Source organism: Onychostoma macrolepis, chromosome 09 (assembly GCF_012432095.1).
Source record: "Onychostoma macrolepis isolate SWU-2019 chromosome 09, ASM1243209v1, whole genome shotgun sequence".
Taxonomy (NCBI): Eukaryota; Metazoa; Chordata; class Actinopteri; order Cypriniformes; family Cyprinidae; genus Onychostoma; species Onychostoma macrolepis.
This window is the reverse complement of record NC_081163.1, coordinates 13125644-13145121: the sequence shown is the minus strand read 5'-3', so window position 1 is coordinate 13145121 and position 19478 is coordinate 13125644. Positions and strand designations below refer to the sequence as shown.

Here is a 19478-nt window from a genome sequence, read left to right as displayed (position 1 = left end):
TGTGATATTTGCATGAAAAGTGTATATACTACTTGGTCTGTGTTTAGTTGTGTGTCTGTTATTTTGTTGTATACCCTAATTGGATTTTTAGTATTTTTTTTTTTTGCATCCACTGTTTCTTATAGAATTTGCTGCCATCTGGTGGATGTAGTCATGTAGATTGTGCCTGAAGATTCACACACATTGCTTCAGACTGACACACACACACACACATTATATACTGTATATATATATATATATATATATATATATATATGTATATATATAAATATAAACCTAAATTACTTCCGGATGGAGCTGTCAGGTCATACATTATAATGTACATGATAAGTATACTGCAGATAATCCAAATCCATTGTTTGATCTCATTCGATTAAGCAAGTTACCCAGACTCAACACGAACATCTCTTTGCCCTTAGTAAGATATAAAGATATTGGTGCCCTATATCCAATTTCTACTGGCAGATCCATATACATTTATATTAAAACATGTGGTAGTCATTTATGGTGCGGGCAAGTTTATATGTCAGACAACTGGCCTTCAGTAAGATGATTCTTTTAACATCTTTTTTTCCAAGATGCAAGCGACAAATGTTATACAAAACAAACTTCATACATACATGGTACATACATATGCAATATTATGATAGATATATCTTAATAATTTCATATGAAATATTGCAATATACAGTATCACAATTTGCAATAATATCCAAATTTAGAATAAGTAGCTGTGCATCAATGAATGTCTACATTTTCAGTTATTTCACTTGAGAGTGAGATACTCACTGATAAGATTTTCTTTTGGCTGTGGCTGGAATGCTTTGGCTTAAGACTTGGGATAGAGTGTAGGCAGGGTTGTATAGATATTTTTGGAGCTTGATAGCTCTTTTATATATATATATATATATATATATATATGATTGTAGGGAAAAGACTTGCATGAACATTCTTCATAGTATCTCTTGTAGTGCTCCCCAGAAGAATTAAAATTACATTAAACCGAGTAATTAATGACAGAACTTTGGTTGAAATATTTATTTCAATATATAATGAAAAAAAATAAGATAAAATAAGATAAAGCCCGAGCAGTCCAGCAACTATCTCGGCCACAAGAGGGCGTAATTGCTACGTAAGTGTGCAACATGGAAACTCAACTCGAACAGTAACACCTATGTAAATATGTTACTTTGTCATATACCTCTTCATACTCCTTGTACTATCACTGATTAAATGTAAAAACATATTTTTAGTGGAATGAGGTACATCCTTTTACAATGTGTAAAACATAGTGTTTTTGCTTTTAATTAATTGTTTGTTTTTTCTTACAACAGATTTTATTGCAAGTAGCTGTGTGTGCAAACTCAGTAAAGGAGGATTGTCTCAAAAAAAAAACACACAAGCGAATAATTTCAATTTAAGTAATGAAACATTGCAGCTGATATTGGTTAGGCTAGGACAGAATACTACACTGCCTCATTTTGGTATCTTATGAGAGATCAAAATGATATTGCAGTCATGTGTCGATCAATGATCACAATTCATTTGTCTTTTATTCCAGAATCATGGGATCTCTGTATGATTTCTGGGAGAAAATTACTTACCTCCTTTTGTTTTAGATGGTTAAACATCATCTTCACTCAAGTGGACACCACGGAAAAAGGAAAAGTCTTTTGGGCCAAAATCAGGACTGGCTTCAATTAGCAGTAATCAGGTGAAATACTTAACCCCATTTAGTTTAAATAACTTGTCTGTTTTGCTTGAATTATCACTTGTTAGAAAGGGAATAAAGAAGCACACGTGTACAACACCTGGAACGTTATGTTAGAATTAATGCAAGGTCAGAGAACAATGTGATATGACATTTAACCGGGTGCCTCGGTTGTGCAGCCGATCGTGTGGGGAGATGTCTTGGGGCAGCCATAAAAATTACAGAGAACTCATCTGACAGCTATTATGTGGACTGTCTGTCATGCTGTCAAATTAGCCATTAAGTTAATTATAGCCCCACTGAAAGTCACATTGTATCGAGGAGCCAAAGTATGTGTAACAAGACAGCTAGCACAAGGCAGCCAGTCAGTCTTTAAAAACAAAAGGGCACTGTTTATTAGATTCATGTGCAGAGCCCAAAAAGCTGTCAGGTTTGTAGTGGAGTACAAACCTGTCCAGCAAGCAAACTGTCATAATTTCCCAGTGGTACAGTTTCAGCAATTTGTAGAGGGTGAATTTATTTCCACAGACAAGAGAGATTTGAGGAACAATACATTTTATATATATATATATATATATATATATATATATATATGGTACTCGTCATTTACTGTACAATACCACAATGCAAACATCATAGTTATCATAACTGTACGTGATTAGCTTGACAACCTGCTGCTATTATGTGTCATGAGCCATTGCGAGACTTTGATGATGAAATAAACAGACTTAACACTGACATTTTCCACATACAGTCTGGCATGGTAGATTACTGTGATCTCCACAGTAAAAAAAGCTGTAGGAGGTTTACAAAGTCTAAAAATGGCAATATGATCATTACAAGAGTATTTTTCAATGTTTAAATATTAAGCCAGTATAATGAAGCAAAAATGTATGCTGGAACGTGAGCAAATCCAGAGACCATAAAGGGACAATACACCCCAACATTTTATCATGTGATTCCAAACCAGACTTTAGGGGAGTGAACTACCAATTCCTATTCTAGACATAACTCAAACTTTTATAGTTCACCACTTGCATTGTCTATGCAAACATTTCTGTCCTGGTCTGTGTATCAAGTCTCTCGGATATTGTAAAACATAGTTTGTCAAAGTGACTCCCCTTCAGCTTCATCAAAATTCCTTCAAGATTTACGATTTTGTTGTCGGCATCCGCTATTTTACACACGCAGTGATCAAAACAATGGAATGCAATAAAAGTAAATTGACTGGCTGAGCGCATGCGCAGGTGCGACGGGTGGGCCGACATCTGGAAATCCGAGTGCATGCGCCGCTTTACACGTGACGTGATTCTTCTTGAAGTCTTGATGGGTTGTTGGCAACATTGTGGTAGTGCTAATGAATCGTAAAATGCTTGCTCTGAATCATCAGCAATAAAGTGTACCTTCAACTTTTTTTTTTTTTAAATGTGTTTCAGCCAGAGGGTCTTTCTCCATGACAAATTTATTCAGCTGCACTCCTCGCAGCTGCACGCAAGGATGTAACGGTAAGTAGCGGTTATCCGTGTCCCGCCCGAGCATCGCAGACGTACAGCCTTCAGTTTGGAGGTATGTGGACGGCAGCAGAAACACGTGCTTTTGAAAGGCTGCTTCAGGACGGAGCTGAAAGAGATCAGCGGGTCTGAACGGGACGTGTGACTGCAGTGACCCTCACATCGAGCCAGGAGAACCATCTGTAAAGAAAAAAGGTTCATTAAGTCCATGTTTGAGTAAGCTTGTCTATCTATCCATCTATCTGTCTGTCTATGTATTAATCGGTCTATCTACAAAGAATAGAATCTGAGCCCAATTTGATTAAAGGAATAGTTCAAGGAATAGTCCTTATGTCGTTCCAAACCCCTAAGACCTTCGTTCACCTTCGGAACACAAATTAAGATTTTTTTGATGAAATCTGAGAGCTTTCTGACCCTGAATAAACAGCAACGCAACTACCACATTCAGAGCACAGAAATGTAGTATGAAGCTATGCTTCATAAAATTACGGTTGAATCACTGTTTTGTCTCAACGATGTCCTTTCTACATTTCTGGGCCTTGAACGCGGTAGTTGCATTGCTGTATATTCAGGGTCAAAAAGCTCTCGGATTTCATCAAAAATATCTTAATTTGTGTTCCGAAGATGAACAAAGGTCTTATGGGTTTGGAACAACATGAGGGTGAGTAATTAATGCCAGAATTTTCATGTTTGGGTGAACTGTCCCTTTTATTGATTAATTTCTTTTTTCTTTCATTTCCTTAAAAAATAAAGCCATTTTCAGTCTTCATTTTTGTAGTCCCAAATTGGCTTTACCCATTTTTGAATACATAAACTGTGGAATGTGTGTTAAAGACATCATTTTCTTTAGTGGTTTCACCAGTGGAACTTGTGCACAAACATGTTTAGCTATTATAAAGCAAGAAGTCCTGTGCCATCCCTAATTTGAACCCTGTGTCAGGACTAAGATAAGCTTCCTGAGAAAGTTTGGAGTGTTGAACAAAGAAAGCTTGTGTACTTTCTCACTTTGACCTTGCACCTGCATGTTGATGGGAGTGTGGTTGATCTCTCCCAGACCTGGATGCTCAAGCTACTTGACTCCCCCAAATACCTCAATCCCACAAATTTGCCCCGTCTGCTTTGTGAGGATTGTTGTGTGACAGATGAAAGGCTTTGCACTTTGTGGGACCGATTTATGGGGGTCAGTGATCCACCTGGCTACATCGCTGAAGTTACTGGCTGATAAAGAGGGATTCGCTCATCAAAAAAAGCTCTGTCCTATATAAGAGTTCTCTGGTAATTAAAGGTTAATGAGTGATGCTCATCTGCAATGATAGACACAAACGTGACCCAGTTCAATGGTCTACTGATTCAGAATATGAGGTGCTGGCCAGACCACGGGCCGCCACATTCCTGAACACTCCGTAAATGGACTCCTATGTCATGTTGTCTTTCAGCTGCATAGTGTTAGCAGAGTGTCACCCCCATTATAAGGAACACTAGCCTGTCTGAAGCCAAAAAGCACCCGATATGCATCACTCATGGTCCGACGTCCATGAATGAAGCGGCATTTGCTTGCTGCTTTTAGCTGATGTCATTATTTAATGTCACCTGAAACTGTAGGCATACGGCCATGTTCGTAAAACAATCGGTGGAGAGATGTGGGGGATTTCAGAGGGAGGTGCAGTGGAGGTGTGTGGCCAACGGAAGATGGATATCCAAGGAAATATGGCAAGGTGACAAAAGCTGGGCAGCAGATGTAAGCTCTTCTTCCCCTCTATATTTATCTCAGAGTGACTGCGCAGGTGGATCCTATTGTGTCGCACTGCTGAAATTTGCATGGAAGCAACAGCCATCCTCATAACTAATGCAATGTGTAATAAGCTTCTTTAAAGGTGACTCAGTTGAGCTTAATCCATTGTGCTGCTTTTAGACAATGGGCCTGTGTACTTGCCTGTCAATCAGAAACTGTTTTTGAGAGAGGACATTTTAACTGTTAGTTCATTGCATAATACAAATTGTTTTCCGATTTATTTCCAGAGTGGAAACGTACTTCAGATTGTCTATAATGTCCATTTTGCTTACATATCCAAGAAATTATCTCTGTTAATTATACAGGGAACCTTCTTGGTACATTATAAAAATATGAATTTTAAAAATTAAGCTGTTAAATATTTTGTGGATGATGTAAACATTCAATTGCTTTTCTTCCGGAAAGCTGTTAAGATTTTTAGGACTTTTCACTGCTTGTATCACTCCACTTGTATGTGTTTGCCATTCCAGACAGACTCAGGCTTCAGTCTGTGCATTAGTTTGTGAGGATTCTTTCAGAAGGTCATTAAGCCAGCTGGAGACAAAATGTCATTGCATTTTTTATTATTTTTTTCCACAATGTTGATTCATTCAGGAACCCTACCACTGTGTGTTGACTGGAACTTGATATTATTCCTTTGTGGTTTTGTTTGAAAATATTAACTTCTTGGTTATTGAACTGTTGTGTAAAAGCAATATCACACTTGCAGTTGCGCCATTGATTGACTAAAAATAACCGGTTCATAAGAGTCATTGGTTTGTCAGTGGTTCTACACCAGTTGCAGTGAAGGTTTTTAATTCACTAAAACGAACCGGTTTATTAGAGTAGTTTGTTTTTGAATCTGACTGCAATGGTTGCGCTGAATGTTTGTGATTTACTAAAAAGGGCATTTGTTGTGAATCATACTCATCTTATGTATACAGTTGGCTGCAATTTGATAAAAATGTGGTATCATGCATTTGTTATATCTTATTTAAATTCATACTGCAGCTCACATAAAACATGTTGGGTCCTTCTTGAACATCTGTTCATTGCATTTGTCAAATGACAAATTAATGAAATACTCAGGACTCTGGAGGTTATTTGTCATGTAATGAATCTTTGGCTGCATTATAATAATTTTCAAAAAATTACATATGTTGGTATGACTGCTTGTTTTGCGACGTTTCCTGTTGAAAATGTTAACATTTTATCATGAAATGTAACCTTTTAGCAATGAACAAAATGATTTGAATAAAGATTAGCACATTTTGCTGAATAAGATTCAAAGATCAAGATGGTAAATTCATTTCATTCATTAATGACTGACTGAGCAAAGTGTGATACTGAAAACTGTGCAGGCAACAAAGGATAGGCCTAGTTCTTGGGATCTGAAGTAGAGATCTTTTAAAATTAAAATTACGATTAATTGTAATATCAGTATTTTTTCCCAACCCTATTCACTAAGCACTTTCTGGAAGCAACAGTAAAAAAAAATCACGTACGCAGAATCTGTCATAATTACTTTAGACAGACTCAGCTGCCTCATTTAGATCCTTGAATGAATGTTTTACCGACTATGTTTTCTTTTCTTTTTTTACCCACTGCTTTTGGATTATCGAGGTTGTTTGTCTTATAATTAGAAAATACAGTGTGTAATGCTTGCAGAACGAAGATTTTCAGCTCCAGCACAGGTGGCTGACTAGCTCATCTTTAGTTTATTGGAAGTTGGATATTTGTTGACACAGCCCAGCTGGGTTTGTAAGAACGAGAGCCTGAGAATCTTAATTCACGATATACAGATCATGAGAGGCTGCCCTTCTGAGGGGTACAGGTGAATCGGAGCATCTGGAACTCATCCCAGAGTGTTTATTATCGATGGCTTTATTTTGAGGGGATGTATCTGAGGCACTCTATTGTTTTGATAACCAAAAAATGAGTCAGGCACAGGACTGTGTGGAGCCCTGGAACAATGCCATCTCCCAGACATTTTATGCATCCCATGAGTGCTTATTTCTGGCGAGGCTTTGGGCCGCACAGGCAGGCTGTTTGCAGTGTTCCTTGCCAAGGTGTCAAAGTAACTAAAGGTAGAGGTCATTAGACAAGCCAGCCATGCTATCTGATTCAATAAATGAAAACGAGGTTTCTTCTCAGCCTTGGGTTCTAATTATGAGCGACATCCCTGGGGTCAGTTTTTAAATTTAAAACCTTTTAAACACCAGGAGACTTGATTTGTTTTTAAGCAGCTTGTTAGCAGGAAAGTTGTGGGTGTAGAGAGTGTATTGTCTTACAAGAGGAGCTGACCTCCCAGACCATTTTTGTAATTCAGTAAGAATCATGGGAGCTCGATTTTGTGTGACTTTCACTTGGATGCTAATAAGACTTTTTTTTTTTTCTTTAAAAAAAAAAAATAAGACCAAAAGAACTCCTCCACACTGACATGCGACAAAAATAAAAATGTGTGACAATAATTTAAAATCAAATTGACATTGGTGAGATGCAAGAAATGTCTGTATGGTGTTTTTTACATTTTTAAATTTTTTTTTTTTAGTTTGAGTAATTCTAGTACTTCAATTTCAGTTATTTCCTAAGACATCTTTAAGTTTTTCATCTAATATTTAGATTTTACTTAATTTAAAAAGTTTAAGTCAATTAATTGTTCACAAATGACTCCCTCGCTGAACTGTAAATCATTGTTAAATTAAGTTAGTTTTCATATTCTAAATGTTGAACTGGAAACTCTTACTGTGATAGATAGATACATACATACATACATACATATATTTGTGAGACTTACAGAAATATATTTACAGACTAAATGTTATAAAATGGTATAAATAAAAAGTAAATTTTTTTACTAATTGTTTCAATTATATGATTAACTTAATTTAACTGATATGTTGGAACAAACGGGCAGAAATATTTCTAAAAATATGAAACTAGTTTAAGGATATTTAACATGTATGGCACAAATACAATCAAAATCACTAGAGTGATAGCATCAACATTGTTTTCTTACCTTTGAATTGCACTTGTAGATAGGATGTGTGATGGTCTCAACAAAATGATGTCTCATACACCTGTCAGGATCATTGTCCCCTAAGTGTCCACTCTCTGCCTTACAGGTTACACCATGCAGGATTGTCAGCAGAGGACATGTGACCAGAAGAAGTAGAATCCCAGGCTGGCTCAGAGCGACTGAGTTCCTCATATTGTCCACAACTTCCACTGGTAAAACAAAAGAAAGCTTGACCGTCTCCTACAGAAGACAACAAAGAGCTCTCCACTGTGACTTTGATGCCGCATTTGTGAACCGAAACATGTAGTGAGCGTTCTCTTTAAACTCAGCCATCCTCTTGAGTGGTCTGGATGTGTCTGTGGGTAAAGAAAGGAACCACGGTTAGTCCAGGACGCAAGCTGCAGTAAAGACACCCACCTGAGAGCGCAATATCAGGTAATGTTTCGCACGTTACGCCCAGTTAGCAGAGCTGTTTAAGTTGTTAGTGGAGGGACTGGGCAGGTAAGGTAAGGTGCAGAGTAAGGGAGAGTGGGAGTTTGTCTGCGTGAGAACCCGGCAGTGACAGATGAGCCGAGACAGACGTCTGTTGTGCCTTTGCCAGCTGGTTAAGGTGATTGCTGCCATGTCTCCAGCCAGGAATAAGTGGGCTGTGATGTATGAGGAGTGCTGGCAGACCGCTGTAGTGTTATTCTAACAATCCCAACACTGAAAAACATGGTGTTTTTATTACACAGCGAGGAAACCTAATATATTAATAAACAGCCTGGAGTGAATTTCCCCAGAAATGAATTTTTCATAAAAAGAAACAAGTCTCCACGCAAGTTCTCTCATGACAGCAAAACAACTGCCAATTTAGGTGCATATTTATACATGTATACTTATTTTTTCATGAGCTTAGTGCTTTACAGTCCTCATGACAATGTTTTGTGCGCGGCAGTTAAATTCACTGAGCCACAACTGCTAAAAGGTTTGGTGTAATGAGGGGGAGAAGGAGTAGCAGAGCCCTGAGGGTAACCGACTCCGCAAACCTGGATCAGACAGAGAGGAAATTATCATTCACTAAAACAATGCCTTGCATTATGTCTAAACCTCTTTCCAATTTTATTTCGAAACCCGCAATTGCTCTGAAATCACAAACACATCAGACTAATTTAAAGCTTTCTCCTTGTGTTTTTCTTACCGGAGCGACTCATTTAACTTTTAGCATTCCTCGAGTAAGGATTTTAGGTATCAATTTGCCTGTTTAAATAAATACTCCCTGAAATGTTTAACTGCACCAGAGAGCATGTGTTGCTGGGTTTACAAAAGCACATTTCACAGTCTGTTCTTAACTCGGATGCTTTAAATACAGGACACTCTCGCTTCATCATTTATTTAATATTGGGCATACCAGCCGCCATCTTCATCATCATCATCGTGCCCAGACAAGACTGTTGACATTCAAACCTGGTTGAGGGCGTCTGCCGCACTGATCTGAAGGCACCATAATGGGCATTTACAATGCAGTGTAGACACCCCAGCTCAAAAGATAACTATAGATCCAATTTAGTTCATAAACAATGAGACGGTGACCTCATGCCGCAACCATCCATGGCAGCTTCATCGGTCAAAAGCTTCTAGTGCTGTTAGGACAGTTGTGGGTGTGTTGCTTCTTGCCAGAATTCAATGTAAGGTAATGTTGACCTCCACAGCGTCCACACCTGCTTCGGCCTGTAGATTTATAAAGCCCAGTGTGTCTACAAACATCAGAAGGAGTTACAATCTGCTCCATCTGAGATGGCGTCCACCACATCTGTCCACCTCTGAGCAGAGGAATTGTTTCCCTCTCTGGCTTCATATCTCCCTATTCACTTTGTAAACTTAAAGTTTTGAGTTTATAGACTAGGAAAAAATGAGCGTTGACGTGTTGGAGTCTTACCATAACTATCTGATGCAAGCTGTAGTCGAATGTTTCCTTTAATTAGTTCTCACAGTACAATCAGAGACGGAGACAAGAACTTGTTTTTCTCAGCATGGACATTTTCAGAGGAGTCTAAACCAGTGTTTAGTATATTTTTTGCCTCTGCAGTGTCATACGTTGGTAAATTATAGAATTTTCATTTTTAGAAATTTTACAAAGTCCGTTCACTCGGTGGCCATATTTGCAACGCCTCCGGGCAGCTATTTCAGGCATGCAAGACCAACTCCTATCTGCTTAAATTGGGGAAATACCAAAATCTCAAAAACTCGTAATTTAATAACATTTCAAATCAGCAACAAAATCTGACATGTGTTCATTATGTTATCTAATTGTTTTATTTTATTATTTTACACTCAAATGGTTTTAAAAAAATGTGCATATGCAGTCATCCAAAGTGCGAGCCTATGACTGTTTCTATGGTAACTAGAGCTTCTAACAGTGGTTGCAGTGACACAGTTGCTTTACAAATTGACGACTGACCTTTTAATTTAGAAGGAGGGACTTATTGCAGTTTCTTTCATGCATAAGTAAAATAAGTAAACCATCTTGGTATACAGTCTTTGCATTTACTCACTCATATCGTTCCAATCCTGTATGATTTTCTTTGTTTTTACTTTATTAAATTTATTATTATTATGGTAACACTTTAGAATAAGGAACACATGTTCACTTATAACTAGGAGTTTTCCCTCAATAAACTTTTAATTTGCTGCTCAATAATGGTTAATAATCGTTGTTGTTAAATTTAGGTAGGGGTGGATTAAGGGATCTTGAATACAGTTATACAGAATAAAGCATTTTTATGTTCTTTATTAGTACTAATAAACAGCCAATATGCTAGTAATATGCATGCTAATAATCAACTAGTTAATAGTGAGAATTGATCCTCAAAATAAAGTGTTCCCTTTATTATATTATTACTTTTATTCTGTGGAAAACTTTTTTTTTTTTTTTCTGTACATGCAGTGAAGTCAGTGTTTCAAAGTTTTATTGGTTGCATAAAAAGTTGAAGCATTCTTGAAAATATCTTGTGTGTCCCACAGAAGAAACAAAGTCATTGGAGCGACATGAGGGTGAGTAAAAGTGAGCTATCCCAATAATATTTCTAAGTTGCAAGATGCAAAACAGGGTATCTTTTATATTCACTAACTGCCAAATTTTATCCCACAGGAAGAAAAAAAACAAAAAAACAAAAATTTAAGAGGAAGGCAGGAGCCAGGGCCGGGTGAGACATGCCAGAACCCCACTGCACTGAACTCCCATGGCCCAGACTGCTCACTTAGGGACCGCGTCTTAACCGGGAGTCCCATCCACAGCTATAACGCCACTTAGGGAGTGGATCCCTGGAATGAACTGACCCTAGGCGTGGCACTGGTAGTTGTGAAAATAGAGTATGGATCTTTTGATCGTGGCTGATCCTCTCAGGCTGCGGCAAGGCTGGAGAGGGGCCTCGCCGTCTGCACCATTAGGACTGTGAAATTCCTGACATTCAAAAGCAGCCACAGGTTAGAGGCCGTATGGCATGAGTTGTTGCACACTATTCAGTGCTGCTTCTCACCTCACCCAGGCCTCTGTGTTGTGATACCGTTAAAAACTATAGTGTCTATTAGCTTTTCATGTCAGGGCATCTTCACATGGTGGTTTTTCATTGCAGACACTGCAAGAAACTAAAGGGGATCATGAGTAGGCTCTTGAAATCTCAGTCTGTCTCCTGTTCTAACCCTTGCTGCTCTTTCTGCTTAAGATAAAGCACAGACTGTCATTTTAAGGAGGATTTTCGACTCAAAACCACCTAAGGGGTTGGATTATGTGGATTGAGACAATCGAATCCACATTATTAGTTATAGTTTTCTCAACATTGCTGTGCAGAAATGGGCTTATTTGAAGATAGAGCTCAATTTCTGAGGTAATCCATCTCAAAGTCGCCTAATGCCTTCAAACCAAACTATGCTGAGAAAATAATCAAATTGAAAGGACATTTAATCTGGATCATAATGATTGCACATTAATGTTGTATAAAAGGAATCATGATATTGGAGTAAACACAATGTTAATATTGAGCAACTTAAATTTTAGACACAATATTGGATGATAATTTGTGTATTTTTGCAGTCAACAAAAATGGTTCCAAATGAGTCAACAGAATTCTGCATATTCTTTTGTGAAATCTGTTGTGAATCTTAGCGCAATACACACTAGTCTTTTTCCTGAATGATTCAGTTTTTTTAATGAATCATTGGAGATTTTTTTTTTCTGTCCTATTTATTAAGACACTAGCTGGGTTTGCATACTAAGTAGGTACTACATTTGAATTAAAACATACACTTTGTAACCGTAAAAAAATTACATGGCTTCAATGACATTTGCAACTACCATGGCCTCATGGGATAGTAAATCTTGGCGGAAGTAGTAGGTCACCTGGGTACTTTTTGCCTATTGTTTCATGAATACTTAATTGTCATCTTGTCGCCACCTACTGGCGCATGGAAAGATTCACTAAAAATCCCCATGCCTTAAAGGTGGGGTATGTACTTTTTCAAAAACACTTTAGAAAACTGAGTCGGGACCGAGTAACAAAACAAACTTGTAGCCAATCAGCAGTAAGGGGCTTGTCTACTCATGATGCAGAGGAGAGAGCGCTCAGTGCACATGACGGACATTAGCCGAGCAACGACAGAAAGATAGAGATGGCGGATAAAAATAAAAATAAAAAAAAGAGGAAAATGTCTGCAGAACAAAAGAGGGCTTATACACGGTGTCTACACCAGACGCAACAGCTAAAGTCTGTCTACACTGGACGCAACAAAGCAACCTTTGAAAATCATTTGAAATTTGTGTCAATACGTCATAAATGGAACGTGGCAGCAGTTTGCTGTCGGGGATTCGTCGTATTGAGCCATGCCGCATCAAGTGTAGACAGCATCACTGATTTTAATGAGTTCTATAGTATTTTGTTGCGTTGCGCCGCTCGCGTCCGGTGTAGACACAGTGTTACGATAAGGCAAGAAGTAGGACCCGTTTAAATATCGGATCAGCTTTCCAGCGCTGGAGAGAACTCAAGGAGTGGGAAAGCGTGCGATCGGACGCCGAGGTTGCTTTATTTCTTCTGGATAGGTGAGTAACATTGGTTTTGCTTTGTTTCACAGAACTAATCGTTGCCTGGGTTGCGTACGTATGTGTGGGGCGGAGCTATCAAAATAGGGGCGAGACCCTTTTGGGGTAGGGGCGTGTTTGTTTTGGTGATCAACATTTGCTACCAGAAATCACTTACCCCACCTTTAACTGTTGTATAATATAAACAATATTTGTTGATTTATACAAGAGAATTTTAATGAATTGCATCATGTTTCCTATGAATCTCTCAGATTTCATTTCATCATTTGAGTACTCTAACAAGGATATGAAAACTTCAAAAGGGCGCTCTTGATGGGTCTGACAGCAGCTGAGTCCACAGTTGTTGAGTGAGGCGTGTGGTCACCTAGTATTTGCCAATAAGCAGAATTGTCTTCTCAGTCACATTGACATGCCCAAACCCCCTCCTCCGGTGAAGGGTTTACGTCACTGTTTTCTGCTTGTTTAGCACCCTATTGTTTGACCGGCTTTTAATAAACCAAAGGGCAGATTCCTGCTGGGATCACCCCACAGTCCTCCTCCCATGCCCATCTGCAACCCAAGCAGCATGCCAGGGGCACTGCCACCACACGCCGACGCCAGTAACCCACGTCTCCACACTAAAGCCCACACTAAATATATCCCCTGTGATAAAGATAAGACAAACACAGTGGATTTGAAAGTAGCTTGTTGCCAATAGACAGGGCACCATGTGAGCCAATGCTAAACTAATGTTAGCTTTACATTTAGCTTCTCAGAAAAGCGCCGGTCTGATTGGAATGCTAAAGGATGAAAGGGTCTGCGCACAGTAAATCCGTGGCGGGGTTTCCAGTTAAATGAATTAGAGACCCTGTTATGTTGTCCCGTTAACCTTCCCACTTTAATGTGACTTGCAAATTGACGGCTGTCGTCATCTTCTGAAAATACCTCAGGCTTTAATATCTTTGTTATGAGCTTGAAGAGTCGTCAAAGGACTATGTATCATGTAGTACTGATTATGAATGAGTTGCGCACTGGTTGACATTGTCTGCTTTTATATCTAACATCTGGAAGAAAGTGTGTTCTAGTTCACCTCTTCCTCAAGGTCCATAAACAATCCTCAGAATATCTATGATTTCTCATCTGGTGCGCTCAGCTAACGACCTCTGGCTTAGCATTAAATTGAGTATTCAGTCCCTGTCTGTGCTAGACAAGCAGCTGATGGCTTACCTTAGCAACCGACCTCCCACAGCACACATTATGTGAAGCTCGTGATTTATAACATAGCCATTTTCCTTCGGTTATGAGTCATTTCGGAGCAAAATCACTGTGTCTCATCTTAATGTTATTAATATGCAGTCTCTCTTAAAATTGGATTCTTAAATTGTGAGGTCAATTGATGACCACAATTAGCTTGTCACTTCTGGCAATGCATTATATAAAAAAAAAAAAAAAATGAAATCTAAGAATTAAGAAATCTAATTTTTATATATATATTACATTTTTTATTTATATTTAGCATTTATTTAGAAAGGTATGAGCTTCCGAAACAAGGAAACAGTAAAACACAAATGTATAGCGATAACATTGCAGCCAATGAAAAGTAACTCTGATGACCTGGTCACCTTTACAACGGTGGTGGTGGTCTTACCTTCTGCCTGGTGCCGTTTAACCTGCAATATCCAATCCCAGCTGGCTCCTCTAGGACAGAAATTAATTTAATTTTTTTTTTTTAACCAAAAATTGCCTTTAGATCTCTCCTTCTCCCTCATCCACTTGCTCTCTCCCCTCTCTCTGTTTCTCTTTTACTCTCTCTCACGCATGCCGATTGTGTGTGAGCTCTGACTCCTTCCCCTCCCTCTCGGTTCCCCTCCCCTCCGCTTTGACATTCACACCCCCTCTTTTATTAAGGAATCACATGGAAAAGGGAAAAGGATGGATGATGTACATCTTGGGATGGTTGTCAGATGTGGAACGTGACACAGCAGTCGTATATCACCTTAGGGACACACACATACTCGCCCCCAGCTGCCACACCGACAAGCAAATGGGGATTCCAGCCAAATCAAGAGGACTGACCAAAAGTCTGGCCCTCTTTTACGAGGTCCAGGTTATAAAACTGTTAGCGGAGTTTACTTAAAAACAATTGGTCTGCTGGGTTTCGTTGCTGTCTTCCATGAGACTTGGGAGGTGTAACTCAATTCAGCTGGAAGCTATTTTGAAGTATGCATGTAGTTATATGTTGTAGGATAATGGAAAAAAAACTATTTTATTCTACCTCAAGAACAACTACAAAGGGGGGAATGACAATAGCTGTATTAAATTCACGTCTTCATACGCTAGCACGGGTTTTGAAATTCTTACAAAATATGAAGAAATTGCATTTCAAATGCAAAGCACATAAATGCATTCTTGGAATATAAAATAAAAAACAGATGTGCAATTATGAGTTCCCAATGAACGCATAATTACTATTTCACATCTCCGACATGGAGAGAATCCAGCAAGCATTTCTGTTTTTCTCAAATTTTGTCCTTCTGTGGCCAAAAAATGTCCTTTAAACATCATGGTCGAGGAGGCAGTTGAAATTAAATTACTGCAGATATTGGCACTAGAGGGAGAAAAATTCGAGATATGCACTTCATCTGAAAACAGACTGAAGGTTTGTGGCTTGAAAATATCTGATTGTCAGATCTTACCATCTTTATCCAGCAGTTTCCATGATGCTTGCCAAGTCTGCCAAAAAATTAAAAATGACTTAGTTTGAAGCTTCTCATACAAAAGAAAAGGCCAGGAAATGGCCTAACTTAACTGCAAATATTGACTAACGTAGTTTTACAAAAGAAATGCAGCACAAAACATGATCAGATGGCACACACAGGATCATGCTAAGTTAGAAGCCCCTTGAGAAATAAAATCTGTGCTAAAAGCTCAGGAGGTCAAAAGTTTACCAAGCATAAATTACCTGCAAGGCTTGGTGTGACCTCACAAATGTTCTCACCTTCTATCTCTCGACCCCCTTGACAGCACCATAATTAACAAGCAGCAACTCCTGTTCACACACTGCAAATCTGAATTGAAGTAGATTAGCACAATGCTAATTCAAAGTGGGCTGATCGTGACAACAGGGTTATGTTACATGGCCACTAGCTAGTTATTTTAGTGAGGCGTACACATACGCATATACGAGTAAAAAATAAATAATTTCTCTGAATCCTTTCTACGACTGCGAGACAAATGAAGACTGGCGTTGACCTGGTATGTCAGCGAGAGCAAAATAGCCTTAGCAGAGATTTCCTCCGAAAGCTTCCCGTTCTGGAAATGAGCCCTTCTCATGCCTGTCCATTATATTTTTATTGTATCCAGGAGCATCTGCAGTCTTTCAACACTCAACTATTTTTTCAACTTCCGTTTTGCAATCTGACGTGGCACAAGTATTATATCAAGTCATCTCTGCATGATCTCAAGTTATATCTGCATTTGTCTATCCATCTATTATTTGTTTCAGTGCATTCAAACCTTTTTATGAAAGACCCAACATTTTCAAGGAGGATAAAGGGGGTGAGTATTGTCAAAATACATTGCGTTTGCCTTGATGTCTTCTTACATGACAGTATTTATCCATGCATTTTATCCACAGATTCATATGTCTCCCCGTCAACTGAATTTGGCTCTTATTTTTTAGCCACAACAGACAGACTGAGGGTTGCAAAGCAGCTTGTCAAGCAAAGAACATGAAGTGAGCCAAAGTTTTCAAACTCGGGATTTGATCGTGAAGTCTCATTTCAAGCTACATGACAAAAAAGTCTCATAATTTCGGGTGATTTATATTAAAACAATGCATGCTGTCGCACTGTCTTCCAGAAATGAGCTCCTCTGGGAACGCTGACCTGGATGAAAATAGTCCATAGTCCAAATTTACAGCCGGTGTAGAAAAACTTTTCTTCCTCTAGCTATTTCAAATAATACTTGCCAAAGACAACTTTGCATTGATCACTGTACCAGGTCTAGCAGGCAAAAACACATACTAAAATAAGTGCTTTGCAAGGAAATAACAGAAAGATGCATATTATTAGATTTCTGTGTGAATTAGTTTTTGAGAGTGGAGTCAACTATGACGGTGCAGTAAAAAAAAACAAGAACATCTAAAGGCAAAACTGAGGGGAATGTAACTGTTTCCCCATGTGTACGTGAGGCTATGACTGGCCTCCTAAAAGGACTTAATTCTGCCTTTCAGTGTGCCAATACCTGTAGGCATTGTCAAGTTTGTAGCTGGGAAAAGGACCGTCCACTAAGTTCCAGCAGATTTTCCTATTACATTAAAACTCATCTAACAAAATGAGGATCTTGATTAATTGTGTGTTTAGGCAGTTTCTGTAAGTGGTATCTTCTACTAGATTAAACAAACCTTAATATAAGTAATAGATGCTGTTTAAAAGATAAATTTTATCTACTGCCATTCAGTTTCAGACTATTTCAAGGTATGGAGGTCTAGGGTGGCAGTTTTTACTAATTAAAATTATCATTAGGAATTTTCATGTTTTTGTTTTCAGTTATGTTATTCATGAATGTTAACAAGATTTGAATATGAAATGGAAAGACATTATGATGTCAAACTGAAAAAAGAAAAAGCAGACATTTTAGTTTCTAAAGTCCCAAATTGTAGTTCCTAAAGCTGGAAGCGTGGAATTCGTGGATCACTAGTCACCAAATGCAAAACTTATGACTGTTTCAAACAGGTTTCTCTCATGTCTGCCATTGGTTAGCTAAACAGCTAGTCCCATCCAAAAACATGCCATTGGCTATATAGCTGCTCCAGCAAACAGCAATGTTTTGATGGCACTCCAGAACCACCATATTTTTTTCCATGTTTAGGTGAAACCAACCCATAAATTGTTTACCTATAGTTTTCTCTACATAATCTTAGACATTTCAAGTTTGAAAATGGTCACACTTCACCTTTAAGGGAACAGTTCTCTCCTCTTTTACAATTTAAACTGTCTACCGTGGTTTGATGGCAGTTTAGTGGTTAAATGTTTTTGGTTCAAAACTTCAGGTCTGTGTCTATTGTAGTAAGTCAGTTTGGCTAAGAAGGTATTTGCTAAAGAATTAAAAACCAAAGCAATACGATTGGTTTTGACTGTAACTCTATAATTGAAACATTTAGCAACCACCAATAGACCTTTAAAAAAAATAATTGGAGATCTTTTGCACCAGAGATTTTTATTACATTTTCCTGTTCAGAAACCTAAGGAGACTCGACTGGAGACTGAATAAACATAAGCTAAACAAGAGCCAGGAACTATTAAAACGATGAACACTATTGCTTAATGTTCTGAAAGGCTGTAGGTTTAAACTTTGTGACGGGTGATCCACGAGTTCCTAGCACTCTGAACCAAGCCACTTACCTCAGTTTTCTTTCGGTGAAGGTACAGTCACATTTACTGTTGACCTGTGATGGTTCGCGGGCGAAATCCAGGCAGTCATCATTTCAGAATCCGCGCGGTTTTACCTGAGAGAGGGAGGGAGAAGCCCCACGCAGATTTCGCTAATGTTCAATATTTTCACAATATTATCACAATTCTTTGTCATGTTGGATTTTCTATTTTGCAAGCTCTTTGAGCATTACAGCCAAACTAATTTCCTATTATAAAGACAAAGCCTTTCAAGGTAACAGAGCAAAGCAAAGATACACATTACAAATACACGTAATATACAAATAAAATAAACAATGTTTTATTTTCAGGTAGTCTACAATAGGTGTATTTAGCAGGAGCAGTCATGAAATTGAATGAACAAATATAAAAATAAAACACCATATATATTGATTCCTATTAAAGCAACTGTATTAAAGTTTTTCAGTCAAGAGTAGTGAGTGATTTTTCTCTTTGTGTTTGGTGTTTTATTAACATTAAAGGAATAATTCACCCCAAAATTAAAATAGGCTAGTGTTTGATTTTTTTACCTTCATTTACTCACTCAAAAGTTGTTTTAAACCTGAACGAGTTTCTTCTGCTGAAAATAAATGCTATTTTGAAGAATGTGGAAAACCAAACAGTTGCTGGTCTACAGTGACTTCCATAGTATTTTTTTTTCTTCCTACTGTTAAAGTCAATGTGAACCAGCAACTGTTTGGTTACCCACATTCTTCAAAATATCTTCTTTTGTGTTCAGCACAAGAAAGAAATTAATACAGGTTTGGGACAACATGTGAGTGAGTAAATAATGACAGAATTACAAGTTTAGGGTGAACTATCCCTTTAAGTACTGCCGGCAGCATGTTTAGTACTGTCCCTTTAAGACCTGCACGCATCTAATATACAGCACGCATGCGTTTCTCTCAGCTGTTTACCTTCATTTTAGACATAACCAACTGAGTCTATACATAAACCTGGTGTGTTTTGACAGTATTAGCA

At 38.2% G+C, this 19478-nt stretch overlaps 1 protein-coding gene and 1 long non-coding RNA gene across 3 annotated transcripts; one reads left to right on the top strand and one right to left on the bottom strand.

Moving 5' to 3' along the window:
* Nucleotides 1–2134: 2134 nt before the first annotated feature.
* Nucleotides 2135–18619, bottom strand: ndp (norrin cystine knot growth factor NDP). Of its 2 annotated transcripts, none has more exons than XM_058787728.1 (3): nt 18471–18619; nt 8013–8368; nt 2135–3402 (listed from the first exon to the last, which is right to left on the bottom strand). In XM_058787728.1, exons 2-3 carry the CDS (start codon nt 8202–8204, stop codon nt 3178–3180), a joined length of 417 nt encoding a protein of 138 aa, XP_058643711.1. In that variant the 5' UTR covers nt 8205–8368; nt 18471–18619; the 3' UTR covers nt 2135–3177. The 2 variants fall into 2 exon arrangements, with proteins under 2 accessions (XP_058643711.1, XP_058643710.1); XM_058787727.1 differs by lacking the exon at nt 18471–18619 and adding an exon at nt 14714–14890.
* LOC131547271 (uncharacterized) lies at nt 8351–13706 on the top strand. The gene is made up of 3 exons (XR_009272888.1): nt 8351–8447; nt 11016–11045; nt 11143–13706. It is a non-coding gene; the product is annotated as an uncharacterized LOC131547271 (long non-coding RNA).
* Nucleotides 18620–19478: the final 859 nt, after the last annotated feature.

Excerpts from the sequence above, each read along its gene's own strand:
- ndp (XM_058787728.1), bottom strand. The coding sequence starts at position 8,204 with ATGAGGAACTCAGTCGCTCTGAGCCAGCCTGGGATTCTACTTCTTCTG. Across the intron at positions 3,403-8,012 it reads TCTACAAGTGCAATTCAAAG|ATGGTTCTCCTGGCTCGATG; the intron begins GTAAGAAAACAA and ends TTTTCTTTACAG.